Source organism: Phacochoerus africanus, chromosome 3 (assembly GCF_016906955.1).
Source record: "Phacochoerus africanus isolate WHEZ1 chromosome 3, ROS_Pafr_v1, whole genome shotgun sequence".
Classification (NCBI taxonomy): Eukaryota; Metazoa; Chordata; class Mammalia; order Artiodactyla; family Suidae; genus Phacochoerus; species Phacochoerus africanus.
The window spans coordinates 71868686-71883228 of NC_062546.1; the positions used below are offsets into that span (position 1 = coordinate 71868686).

General features: G+C 39.1%; 1 protein-coding gene across 1 annotated transcript; it reads left to right on the forward strand.

Moving 5' to 3' along the window:
- The first annotated feature begins 2862 nt into the window (after positions 1 to 2862).
- LOC125121921 (uncharacterized) lies at positions 2863 to 11954 on the forward strand. Its single transcript, XM_047770220.1, has 4 exons — positions 2863 to 2938; positions 9291 to 9322; positions 10702 to 11064; positions 11604 to 11954. Exons 1-4 carry the CDS (start codon positions 2863 to 2865, stop codon positions 11766 to 11768), a joined length of 636 nt encoding a protein of 211 aa, XP_047626176.1. The 3' UTR covers positions 11769 to 11954.
- The last annotated feature ends 2589 nt before the right edge of the window (positions 11955 to 14543 follow it).

The window sequence follows — 14543 nt, forward strand, 5'->3', positions numbered from 1 at the left end:
TACTGGATCCTTAACCCACTGTACCCAGCTGGGGATCAAATTGACACCTCCACAGAGACAAGCCAGATTATTAACCCACTGTTCCACAGAGGGAATTCCTTTTTTATTGGAGGGAGAGGGGAACAAATTATTTTTAAAATATTCAGTCTCTATGTGATCCCTGCTGCCCCTACTCTCCTATTTCAAATAAACCAAATTAATTTTTGAATTTCACTCCAGAAATTCAGAACTACTCTCATGAATGACTCTGTTTATGATTTGGTGTCTTTGTGTTCTAAAGACAAGTGACAGACAAGTTACAGAAAAGAGAAGAAAAAAATTTCCTTCTGATGTTCTCTTAAAACCAATGCTTCCTTTCTAATACATCTACATATATATATATATATACACATGTATAAGGAACAAAGAGAGTCACAAGACACTGGGTTAAGATTCTGCTTTGATGAGGGTCCCATGTAACCCTGAGCTGGTCCTTTCAACCTCCTATTTCCTCTTCTGTTGAATAAGAATAGTAAGATTTGCCCTTTACCTATTTCACAAAGATGTTTATGTATTTGAATCATACTTGGGACTTCCAAAATAGGTTTGATTATTTTGCCTTACTCCATCAAAATTGTAATTTCCTGCTTTCCCAAATAGGGCATAAAAATATTTGCCAACCTTGCAAATTTATTACAAGGATCAAGTAAGACAATGTATATGTAAAAGCTATGAAATTTGAAAATGTTTACATGTGAAAGCTCTTACTATTTTAATATTTTTGCAGAGTTCTCTTCATGGCTCAGTGGTTAATGAACCTGACTGGGAACCATGAGGATGTGGGGTGGATCCCTAGCCTCACTCAGAGGGTTAAGGACTTGGCGTTGCCATGAGCTGTGGCGTAGGTTGCAGATTCGGCTTGGATCCCACATTGCTATGGCTGTGGTGTAGGCTGGCGGCTACAGCTCCAATTTGACCCCTAGCCTGGGAACATCCATATGCCTCAGGTGCAGCCCTAAAAAGTAAAAAAAGCAAAAATAATAATAATAATAATAATAATAATAATTAATATTTTGCAAATGCATGTCTAAACTAAATGCAAGTTATTAAAAAAATGCAATGTGACATTTCCGACTTCTGGGTCTCCTTTTTTTTTTTTTTTTTTTGTCTTTTGTCTTTTAGGGCTGCACCCACAGCATATGGAAGTTCCCAGGCTACAGGTCTAATCGGAGCTACGGCTGCCAGCCTATGCCATAGCCACAGCAATGTCAGATCCGAGCGGCATCTACAACCTATATCACAGCTCAAGGCAAGGCCGGATCCTCAACCCACTAAGCACGGCCAGGGATCGAACCTGCAACCTCATGGTTCCTAGTCGGATTGGTTTCTGCTGGGCCACAACAGGAACTCCCTTGGGTCTCCCTATTAATATGAAACATAGAGGGCCTTTCTGTGGCTAAAGGTGTTATCAATAGAACATGGGTGTGTTCAAAGTTCTTTTTTCAGTGATGAAAATTAGTTTATACCCTGACTTTAATATTCAGTTCAAAAAGTATTTTTCAGTGTCCACTATATGTCAGATACTTACCAAGAGTTGGGAATACTTAGTTAGCTCAGGGTGCTATAACAAAATACTATACACAGGGTAGTGGTAAAAAATATACACTTTTGTCATGGTTTTGAAAGCTAGGAAGTCTAAGATCAAGATGCCAGCAGATTCAGTTCAGAGTGAGAACTGGCTTTCTGGCTTGTGGACAGCCATCTGCTTGCTGCGTGCTGGCATAAACTTTCCTCAGTGCATGCCCAAGGAGAAAGCAAGATATCTGATCTCTTACAAGAACACTAATCCCATCATGGAGCCCCACTCTCTCGACCTCATCCAAACCTAATTTTCTCCCACAGGCCCCACCTCCAAATACCATCACATTGAAGGTCAGGGCTTCAATAAACTAATTTTGGGGGACACAACATTCAGGCCATCACTGGGTATAAAGTTGAAGATGACAGTGTCCTTGACCACCTGGAGGCCTTATTCCAGTAGAAAGAGACATAAAGGAATGACCTCAATGCATAGTGTTTATTGCTATGAGGATACAGAAAGGCCAGGCTTGGATTTCCAGGAGGAAATAACATGCAAACTGAGTTGAAGAATGAATAGAGAAATCAGCCAGTTAAGGGAGCAAAAACGGGTGTTGCTAGTAGAGTAAATATCACAGGCAAAGACCCTCACATTGGAAGCAGCATGGTTTGTTCAGGGGAATATGCAACCAATATTATAAAAATGTAATGTGCCATTTGAAGAGTGGTGGAAAAGGAAGATGAAGAAAAGAAAATATTATTCCATTCTCATGTGCTTTGCTGAAGAACCTCTGGTTTACTGCACTGGCACTACGCTTCTACATGAGAGTACTCAACCCCTGGGGACAGGCAGGATTACGATGGCTCAGCTTCTTGGATCACTTTAACCCAACACTGTGGGAAAGAAACAAAGTTGTAGTATTATTATTTCAAAACAATATTTGTAAATATTAGAACACCCATCCTTAGGGGTTACCTGGGCTTGAGTTGCACAGCAGGTATGTGATGGGGAACCCCTGATATGACGAAGATATAAACATGAGGGAGGAAAGACTACAAACAGGAAAGGCAATTAGGAGATGGGCGTGGTCTTTCAGGAAGGAGATGCCCAGTAGCTGAAACAGGGTAGGGATTTAAGTGTGAAGAGTTTGAGGAATTTGAGCACATTTGAGGAACTTGTGGATGTAAGATCATTAGCACTTACTGAATGATTCAACAGGGACGTTAAGAGAAAGAGAGGAGCCAGGGTTTGGGTTTGGGTTTGGGAGACTGGATGGACAGTGATGTCCTTTCAAGCTGGCGAACATGGGAGAAAGCAAAAAGTTAGAAGATTACAACTCCGCCTTTGAATGTGTACCTTCCTACATACGTGGAACTCCAGGTGAAGATGCTCAGAATTCATGCTGATGGTCTTCTCTGATTCTCCTTGTGATATACTTTAAGCATTTGCAAAGTGGTCAAAGTTAATGAGACATTTTACTTTATCTCCTTCACAACTTTCAGTGGCCAGGTCTAGAGTTCATACATGACCTAGTCTGGGCTCCTTCACTGTTTTCCTTGATGCTTGTCAACCACTACAATGGAGCAGTAACTACATGGCCACTTTCTTAGAGAAGCATCAACCCACCAGCTCTGTGTAGTCCCTCAATTATCTAACCTTTTCAATGACAGGATGACTGCTGGTAAACAAATAACCTAGAAAAAAATCCATTATATTACCCACCAATCCCTTACCTCCTGAGTCCCTATTTCTGAACTTAGGTTCACCTCCAACAACTTTTTCATCATTTCCAATCTAGCTCCTGGCCTCCTGATTCTCATAAAAGAGATACTGATCTCAGGTGGGGAATAAGCATCAGAAACAGATGAACTCATAGGACACAAATCTTATGTCCCTAGTCTCCTGTTTTCATGCAAATGTCCCAGTAATTAAATCAGGAAAAGAAAATGTAGCAAAAACATATCAGCCAAATGGTTTCAAAATTTCAAAAGAAGCTGTAAATATGGTCCTTTTTAGAAGATCAGGTTCTAACTAGAGTATGAGAAAGGGTAACAGTTGTTCTGATGAAGCAGTTTTTAAATTCTTGTCAGTGATTTGAAGAGAGATAACTGATGTATGTTGAAGAAGCTGGCAAGATTTTTAAATAGTTCGGACGCTACAGGGAGTTTTTTTTTTTTTTTTCTTCTCTTAAAGCAATGTACTCAGAAGTGTTGGCAAGATTTTATTTGAACGTAGCAGTGCTTATGTGAGGAAGTTATTTTGAATTACCCTAGTATAAATATGTATGACTTTATTTGTATTGAAAATTTCCTTTGCAAGTAAGTGACTGAGGGACTGTTACATCTCTATTGCTTGGTAAATGATTCAGGTTTTTCATTTTGGAAGTAAAATATTGTACTCAGAATTCAAAAATAGTATCAAAATCCTGTTTGTGACCACATGATTTTTGCACTTGCATTAATACCTTTTACCTCTTATTTGCCGTGTAGAACAAATGACATCTGTTATTTTAAAGTCTGGCTTTTTTATATGGCATTCATACATGCATGCATTCATTCATCCAACAGACATTATTCAGCGCCTCTTATGCACCAAGCTCTATGCTAGGCAGTGGGGAGACAGTAAAAGTATTAAACTGTTCTTCTTCATAATATATTTCAGGTAAACATTCTGTTTCTTCCAGGTAGTTTTCTTCAGCAGAGTCGAAATCTCAAATTCTAGGGTCATATCCTATTATTTAAAAGCTAAGCCTGCTGAATGTTATGAACAAGGTTGTCTTTAAAAGATCATTTTTCCTCTGAATAGAAAGCATCAAAAGAAAGATGAGAAGAGGTGAGGGTCCTGAGTGAGAAACAGGACTTGAAGAGAAAGGGGAAAGGAGAAAGCATTGTAAACAGCACTTAATATTTTTTTGCCTCAGTATCTTTGGGCAACTGGTTATTGGTCTTCGTAAAAGAAAAAAAAAATCTGCTGGCAGGAAAAACATTTAGCCCATTGGCTGATGGAGCCTGAAGGAGAAACAAACTCATCTTCTCTCTTTTCTTTATTTACCTATTGTGTGATCTTAGAGGGTGAAGGGATCCTTTATCTTAAATTACAACTATAAGAGTTCCCACTGTGTTGCAACAGGATCAGCAGCATCTATGAAGTACCAGCACACAGGTTCAATCCCCAGCCCAACATAGTGGGTTAAAGAGTCTGGCGTTGAGGCCGAACTGTGGCTTGGATCTGACTCCTGGCCCAGGAACTCCATATGCCATGGAAGGCCAAAAAAGAAAAAAAAAAGGAAAAAAAATTACAACTGCACGATTGCCTTCTTAAGTAAACCATACTTTTACTAATCCACTTCATTTTTTTCTTTATGATTTATTTCCTTCCTCAGAGAAAACCTCTTATTAAATTTTAATACATTTACTCAAAAATAAACCATGAAAAGTCTCATCAGAGCCATTTAAAGAGAAAGACAAATGTATACACACAATTCTGCATTTGCCTCTTCATTTTTTTTTTCAGAACATATAAAACTGACAATGAAGAAAGGGAATAAAAGTTTGTGTTAAATAGTGTTATTTGGTACAAAACTTGATATAAAGGAGATTGTGTGGGTCTGAGTGTTCATGGTCCCTGCCACACCCTCATCTATCCTCATTCTTATCTCAAGACTATGTAAGTATGAAATAGGAGATCAGTTTACATTCCTTTAAAGCTTCTTAATGACAGATTCCACAAAAACAACAACAAATATTTCCTATGTAATAGGCACTCTTCCAGGGGATTGGGAAAGATTCTTTAGTGATAGGTCACCTTCCTTTCTCAAACAAATTACTCTTTAGAGATCCTAAATTAAGCAATGGTTAAAAAATATCTCCAAATGATGGTACTTTGCCTTCATATCACGAAAAGCATGACTTTACCCTAATTCAAAGTCCAGTGTGATTTCAAATGACACAAAAATCACAAGCATATTTCACCTAGTGAACTACACAAGAATCCTCAAATAGAAGCAAAACTTCAGTACAGATCATCTCTACAGAATAACTATAGCAAATTATTGTAAATAATTTTTCAACATCCCATATAAATGCTAAATGATGGTAGGTGATGATACAGTTTAAGATCATGATGATTTCTCTAAACTGAAATTCCAAATACTTAGTAGATAAACTGAGCTTTAGAAGAACAGAGTTTCAATTTTTTGTTCTTGTTTTAAAAGCCACATATTTTCTGTGAACTTTGAGCGTTGCTCTGCCCCTCTTGTCTAGAAGGGTGCTAGCCATGTGCCAAGAACAACAGGTAAGCCAGCTTCCCTCAACCCAGAAAAATTACCCCTTTGCCACAGGAACCATACTTACAGTTCCACAATGGCCAAGGAAAAACCTAACAGCAAATGGATTTTTTTTTTTTTTTTTTTGCATGTGTAGCAAAGTTCCAGCGAGAAAAGAGAAGCTTGGTTTGCACTGTAGCAGAACCATTGGAACAATATGCTCCCTGTGTCCACAGCCCAGTTCTCCCTTGACACCCTCCTTTCTAGGGCATAGGGTAGAAAAGTCACATACACAGTAGATCATGCCAGCGCCTGCTGACACAACCCTACTCCCAAACTTGCAGTCAGCAGAGTGAAGCAATGTCTATATTATATACATATTCTTACCTTTTTTTTTAAGCAGATGTTTCAGCGCTCAACAGGGAGGTGGGAAGAAGACACCGCAGGCAAATTCTCTTAGTGTTCTTTCATCCTCTCTACTCCCTCCCCAGTTCTTTCAAATTTCTGAAGGTTTGGTTGAGAGAAGGTATAGAGCTTTGAACAGTATTAAGAGCCTCTTCTTTTTACCTTGGATGAGTATCTTTGACACTTATTGGCTGCACTCAATGGGCTGTAAGAGTGCTTCCTCTTATGTGGTATAGGGAGAATTATGTGGAAAAATATTTTTTCTCTGAAATTTTAAACGGAAGTGTGAAATACATAATCAAATTGTAAAATACATTTATTCATCTCAGAGGTTAGAATCACAATGATTGTAATCACGAGCATCCAAACTTTTCTGCTACATATTGAGAAATTTCATATTACTTTCCAAAACCTTTTTATCAGTAAGCATTAATTCCTATATAATGCAAAAACTAGTTAAACAATTCCTAATAAAATTAGTTGTCATTGGTGTGTCTCTGGTTACAGTTGTAGTGTAGGTTTGATCCCCGGCCCTGGAACTTCTGCCTGCTGTGAGTGCGGCCAAAAGATTGTAAGTAAACAAATAAGTAAATAAATAAAGTAATTCAAATAGTTAAATAAATAACAATAAAATAACTAAAAATAATGAAATAAGTATCACCTAAAATACATGCCTCATTCACTCTGGTTTTCTATAATTTAACTTCATATATTTTTCATGATAATTCAGAGAAGGAATTCCTATTTATTGCTATGCCTATCCTGTACCAGACATTTTACAAATATTGGCATATTTTTTCACAACCAGCTTAAATTTATGTCTCCTTTTGCTCATTTTAAAAATGAGATTCACAGGGGCTCCATATCCTGTACTTGATACTCAACTAGCACTCACAAAGGAAGGAGTCAAATCATTCATTTAATTTCAAAGCCTATATCCTTGCCACTAAAATATGCTGTAATTAAAGAGAATATATCTGGTGTCAAACACATTGATGACCAGTTCCCAGTCAATAAGCAATACAAGAAATTTTATAAGAAATACAATCAATTTCCAGATATTCCTGATCTCTTCTTCATCACTCACTTGTCTTCTCTTGGGCCCAGCACTGGGGCTCGGGCAAGTTAGCAGAAACTGCCCATAGCGCTTCCTCAAGTCAAAGGGCCTGGTGAGATGACTGAACAAGGAAAGACACTTTATCTGGGAAGCCAGAGGCCCAAAGCCAGAGAAACCATTCTACCTGAGCCAATACTGTCACTGGAAAAATGAGCCTAAGTGTTAGGTCCAAAAGGCAAAATAAGCTACACATTGAAAAATGAGTACTAACCGAGTCATCCAGGAGGAATGGAAGTGGGTCACAATGCAGTGTGCAGAGTGGGTGAGTACAAGTGGTTCGGAAGGACATCTGTGAAGGGTGAGAAGATGCTGGGTGTGACATGTACATGGTGTTGGCCGTGAGGGTGGATCTGGAAGATTCAAAGGCCAGAGAAGAACTAGACACTTGAATTCTAGGCAAAGTCCTTGGTTCTCTCTAGGTCACATCTACAACTGCTGGGCCTAGAAAAGCAGGAGTTTATATTCTTAGCTATTAGCATTTCATAGTTGTGATTATCATGAAGAGGAAAATTTTTGAGAGTAAGGTTTTATATTTAAGTACCTGATAATATCCTCAAAAATAAAAATAAAAATCATTCTTAGAATGCTGCAAAATTAGAACACACAACATTTATAATTTGATGTTTTAATAGAATAAAGACTGCAAAGCAGCAGTAGTTATTTCCAGGTCACTAAACAATCTGTAGGTGCAGTTTCTGGTCCCATTTCCCTTTACAAAGGAAAAAGAGAAACTAGGGGCTCACTCTGAGCCCCTAGGCTGGTGTCCAAATAGTCCTTTTGGTAGTTTTGACCTGAAAGAAGCTTGTAATGGATCCTTTGAGAAAGGAAACAATTAGGGGACCCTTGAAGTGTTTTGAGGAGTCTTAAGGAAAACAAAAACAAGAAGACATCAGTATCGGCGTTAAATATCGCAATACTTTTTCCCCTTTAGCATTTCCCTTGATTCGTCAGCTTTTGCATCAAAAAGAAAATCTGGCCTTGTAGGTATTTAAGAGACCAGGGGATTTCATTTTCCATTTAGTAAAGTGATTTTCTCCCCCACTATAGGTACTTAGAATTAGAGCAAACCCTAGAATAATTACGATTCCAAAAGGGAATGCTCAGTTCATTGTGAATGGCCTTACAACAAAAAGTGCTCTGACAGCCAAATTCCTGGTCTCCAAATTTGTAAGTTTGCCCTTTTTTTTCCTCACAAGTCTTACTCAAGACTGTTTCTGAGCTTCTGCACATTTAACCCTTACACTCAATGACAAATGTGTTACTAAAAAACACAAGAAACTTCAAGTTCATACATTTAGACTAAAGACAACTTATATTTATAACCAAATTATGACCATACTGAATACAAGTTAACTGCTTAAACTAATAGAATAAGGAAATACTGTATTTATTCTAATGTCTGTGGCTATGCATCCTTTGAAGCGGTCTAAAGAACCATAAACCAGCCAAAAATCCTATGATGCTTTCCTTTTATTTCTTCACTTTGATAACAGTATTCACTTCTGAATAGAAAAATTATGAATGATGCTAAAAGAATGTTTTAACTAGTCGAAATTAATTTATACTGTCTTCAATTGATCAGCATGTTCCATGTTATTTTTTCAACCTTTCATTATGACAGTAAAGCTACACTATAGTGAAGCTTCAGGTGCTACTTTAATTCTCAATAAAACGCAAAGGAATGGGTACAATGTAGATATGGAAACAAATTTAAATCGCTAATAATCACACGGGTAGTAATCTGCAAGGCTAGTATTCAAAATAGATTCTTTGGACTTCAACCCACACAGGGATATAAAAATATCAGGGATATGTTTCTCTGATCATTTTTAAATAACTGTAAATCAGCCCATATATTAATAAGTAAAAATTTTAAATTATCTTAAATTAATGTATGAATTATTTGTCAATTGCTTCAATTTTCACTTTTTGACTTTTCTAAATAGACATAAGCAAAAAGTTCAATGACCGAATTCCAGTAAATAAACATGGTGCATAATTAATGCACATCTCTGCATTTAGGGGGGAAAGTGACTTGATCTTACACGGGGTATTGTTTTTCCTAATTAATTGTAGTTCTGTCACGTGTTTGTATATGATTGCTACATAAATGATTTACAAATTGTTAAGAAGTTTTATGGATATATAGGAAGAATAGTACAACTCAATAAATAAACTTTTACAAGTCTCCAAGAAATTTTACATTAAAATGTTACTTTGTTTCTTCGTCCTAAGAGAATGAATTAAAAAAAATAGTTAAAATCAAGCATTAGATATGCAAATATATGTTCAGATCAGAGATACCAAAATTATTCAAATGATTAATTATTCATCATAAAATGTCAATTAATAATTATGAAGCATAAAAGGCATCTTTCTAATGCATCTTTATTTTTCTTGGCCTAAAAAGAGCTTAATATACATGTTCAATTGACTTCTAACAAGTTTTAAAAATCCAACAAAATAAACAAATTGCAAACAAGTGCAAACTCTGAATCTTAACAGGAGAACAACAAATATGCTCAAAATGAATGGAAGACAAAAAAAAGAAAGAAAGAAAAAAGAAAAGAAAACAAAAGCCATAGCCACATTCATGATGCCTGCAGGCCCATATTCACTCACCTGCTAGGTAACAGGGCAACCTGGCCAAGAAAACAACCCAACAATTGAAGTTGTGCATTTGCTTAGCAGGTACAAAATACAGGATATGATATTTCTCTCTGAATTGATCAATCTTCTTGAGGGTCAGGAGTGCTCTGGGAATTTTTTACACTTTCTAAACTGTCATTAAAAGAAAAAGCACAGTTTAAGTTTTTTTAAATTACCTATTGTAATTTCTAAAGTCAGTTAAGTACTGCTGAAGTATCACCATAAATGAGAAATTTTTTCACATTACTTTAATTCTAAAGTATTTTCCTGTACCAAGTATTATTCACTTTTTTTTCCAGGAAGATTATTTCTAAAAGAAAAAAAGAAGTCAATTTGAACCAATAAAAGTCAGAAAAAGGAGCCATTATAATTACTGAGATATAGATTTATATTTATTTTATTACTACTATTATTATTATTTTACTTTTCAATGACACCTGGGGAACTTGTTCTCTGATGACCCAGGGAGTTATTTTGGTCAGGGTGTCCCTGACCTCCTGCTGGTAGATTAATTACATATGAAACACTGTGTTTTCAAAACGAAATGATAAATCTGGACACATAAAGGAGGCAGAAAAGAATCAGCGAGAGAGAAGAGATGTTAAGAAACAAAACAAGGGATTGCAAAAAGGAGATAGAAAGGAGAATATAGGAAATGAAATTGAGAAAGAATTTCAGGAAAATAAGGATAAAGGGCAGGGATGAAAGGAGCGCGAGAGAGAGGAAGGGAGGATTTGGGGTTTTCAATTCCCTGGAGAGGGTGCTGGCGTCCGCGCCCTCAACGCCATAGCCTTCCAAGTTAAGGCGAAAGCCACCTCTTCGGGCCTTAGTCGCATCCAACTTACTCCAAGTTTTCTGGTGACTCCTACAGGGCCCCTTTCCGTCCCCCTACCCCCACCCCTTATTGAGATTGACAGTCGCGTGGAGGAGGCTTTTCCAGGCACAGCCTTTCTCATGGTAATCAGCCCCCAGCATCACCTCCCGGCTGCGGCCGCTCCGGCTCGGTGCGCGGCTCGCGGACCCCGGGGACCGGAAACAAGGCGGCGGGCGGGTAGCCGGCGAGCGAGCCAGGTCAGCTGACCCGGCCACGGGGCGGGGGTCGCGGGGTTCCCGGGCGGGTACAGGTTTGGGGGAGGGCAGGCTGCGGCGGACACCCCCCCCCCCCCACGTGCTTCTCCGCCTGCGCGGCTGGGCCTTACCCTGAGATCAAATGGAGGGACCGAAGCTGGGGGCTTGGGGGACAGAGCGCGCGGAGAATTGGGGGCGAAAAGCAGACCTGTTTTGCATCAATAAATTAAGACGCTCATTTGAGTCCTGAAGTTTGCTGGTTCCTGTCAGAAGAGACGTTGGCAAAAACCACTGAAGCCGAGATTCAGCCTTAACTTCAAAAAATAAAATTAAATAAAATGAACCCCTCAGCTGGCCGCCTTGCTGAGGCCAGGTGACGTGCGAGATTCCACAGCCCGCGGGCCTCGCAGCAGGGATGTTAGAGTCGGTCTGAGATTCTCTGGTCCTGTTTTGATTTTGTTTGAAAGGGCTTCTCAGAAAGATGCTCCTGGTTTTTTTTTTTTTTTTTTTTTTAATAGACTTTCTTTCCCCTCCTATCCTAGGCTCAACTCCGAAAGGATTGGATTGTGAGTTTGCACGTGAGAAAACCGTTTGGCTTGGCTTGGACCCCTGCCTCCCCGCACCCCCTCCACACACCCCCAATCCAGGGGTCCCTCTTATCACCCTTTGCTTGCAACTCTAAGAGAAGTTCCCCACCTCCTGCATAATTCCTCTAGATGAAAGATCAATTCCGTTTCAAAAAGAGAATAGGTTCTTTTTTAAAATTTTTTCCACATGGTACAAAATAAACAGAAATTGCTTTTTTAAAGAAATCATTAGCTGTGGCCAAATTCGAATTCCTTCTATAGCTTGTGTGTTCAAGGGCAGAAACACTGTATCTCTTCGGGCATCTGGGCGGGCAAACCGAGCTGGGGGCAGGGGAGAAAGGGGGAGCGGCTGTGAAAGTTAAGGAAATTGACAGACTGAGAGGTGAATGGGGGGACAGGCACCAGGTCCTGGCTGGAGGGAATTGGAAAACAAAAGTGCATCCTCACACTGCTTGGGTGGAGGAACTCCTGAGGGAGGCAGTTTGTTTCACTCAAAGAGACCCTATAGAATTATTTTTCTCCCTTCTATGTCGATTGGAATATTATTTCACATTTGCATATATCTGTTGTTTTAATCCCCTTGGTCTGCGCTAATCTCGAAATGGACTATTAATGGGGAAGGAAGACCGGGAAGGAGCGATTCATTTGAAGGACTTGCTTTGCTGTGTGAGGATCCGAAAGCTAGCAGCTCCTAGTCCTCTCTCGACTTTTCCCTGCGTCCTGCGCTCCTGCGTCCCGCTGGTCCCACGATCCCCATTGTCCCTGACCTGGCCTTCGGACTAAAAGAGTGTTCGGAACAAATTTATATTTCGGCTTCGCCAGATCCCACCGTCTCTGCTTTGATGGGAACTCTCGGTCAATCGGGAAGGGTGTGTGCCAGGGGCGTGCCAGGCAGGGGCGGAGGGCAACCCACCGGCGCTCTCACCCTCACAGGGACAGCTCACATGCCAGCATCTAAATATCCACATTAATGGAAACTTGAAAGATTGCTTTTTTACCCTAAATCAAATACTTGCACATCGGGACTCCCAATGCCTTGTTGAGGCTGCCTCCTGCCACTTGAACAATTACTGAGCCCAGAGTAATCAGATGATTAGGTGTTTTTAATGGAAATACTTGTCTCTTTTTTTTTTTTTTTAAGTCAGATCCTAAGTAACCTCACATTAATATACATAATAAAGACAAGTAATTTGTTAGCCTTTCAATAGGATCCTTTGACCTGAGGTTTTTGTCAGTGAGTGTGTGTCTGGGCTGAAAGCTCCAGTGGCTACCTGGGTTCCTGAGGTAGAGTATTGTCTGGAATCACTGCATGCAAGGGACAGCTTTTTCCTAGAAATGGGAGAGGAAAGGCTGAAAAGCAAACTTCTAGAGAAAACTGGAATTGACTTTTTTTTTAAATAAAAAAGTGGGAAGAGAAAGAAAAAAGGACATTAATAATAGAAATAAATCTCAGAAGAGGAAGTTGATAAGTCATATATTTATAGAGATAGAAATATTAAAAGAAATGCACAACATAAGGTGGAGAATGTGCCTGACCTCTGTTGGAAGTCTTTAGTTTTCTTTTTTTATTATTAATTTTACACTGATGATCTTGAATGCTCCTCTACAGGTAATTTATCTGTAATGGGATGGGTGAGAAGATTCTCAGTGTAATAAATACTCAAGGTAGGAAAGAAGTGAGTCTGTAACCAATAGTGAAAATGTACTTTCTTGCAGGCTAAAGTCAGAACTAGCTGTGGTCATGCTGGGTGGCTACTGCACCCCCCCTTAAAAAAAATAAACATACAAAATACAAAGACATGCACCTCTGGGAGTGTGGATGTGGCAACTCTTGTGGTGGCTTTTCCCTCCTCTGAGTGCAATTGCCAGTGAGTCTTGCATTCAAAGTCTTGCTTTAGGCACACATTTCAAAGCACAGTTCAAAGCAGTTTATCTTAATATAAGTAAAAGTCTAGTGTTGGATCAGGGTGTTATTTGTTTCAGATTTCATCAGACTGAAAACAGGGGGCTGTAACATATTAACAATATTAAAGCAGAAAATTTTGGCATGAGGCTGCTCTTCAGTCCTCTTGACACTTCCACCTTTACCTTTGCAAGAAAGCCCAAAGGCAATGAGACTGAAAGTTTATTTGTGCTCTGAGGTTCTCAAGCACTTTCACTCTTAAAACAACAACAACAACAACAACAAAAAAAAAAACCTCACAGTTCTTTAAGAAATTGAGCCTGAACCACTGGAGGCTAAGAGATTTCTTCCTTTTCCTATAAATGCCTGTGCTCAGCATCCTCAAATTTGGCTGTCTTTATTTACTTCTATATTAGTTCCAATTATGTGCAGTGTAAACCAGCTTTTTGATTAACAAAACAGCAGAGCATTGGTTAAGAACACTTAAACTTCAAAAAAAATTCCCCTGGGAAGTGGGCTCTGAATTGGTTAATAATGTGCAGTACTTGCTAAATTGCTGACTTCCAGATGTGGAAAATATCTTTCTTGTTTAGGACCTATGTAACCTGATTGGATTACGACAGAAGCGTCACGTTGGAAGCTTTTGAGTGATTATTTAATTAACCATACAGTAGAAAGCTGTATTCTCCAGGAAATCCCTTCCATATTTACATAACCAATCCCTTCAGAGCAAAGGTGGAGTCTTTTCTTTTTAATTTTACTTTAATTGCAATATCAAAAAATGTATACTCCAAAACTTAGACCCCATGCCGTTTAATATCATGCTCATCCTTCCCTGCTAAGTTCCTCTATGGCCTTTCTCCTATTCCTCCTGCCTCCCTACACACACACACACACACACACACACACACACACACACACACACTCCCTCACTTTGTAGTGAGGTCTCCGGGAGATGTAGAGAGACTCAGAGATCGGGGCAACTCAGCCCA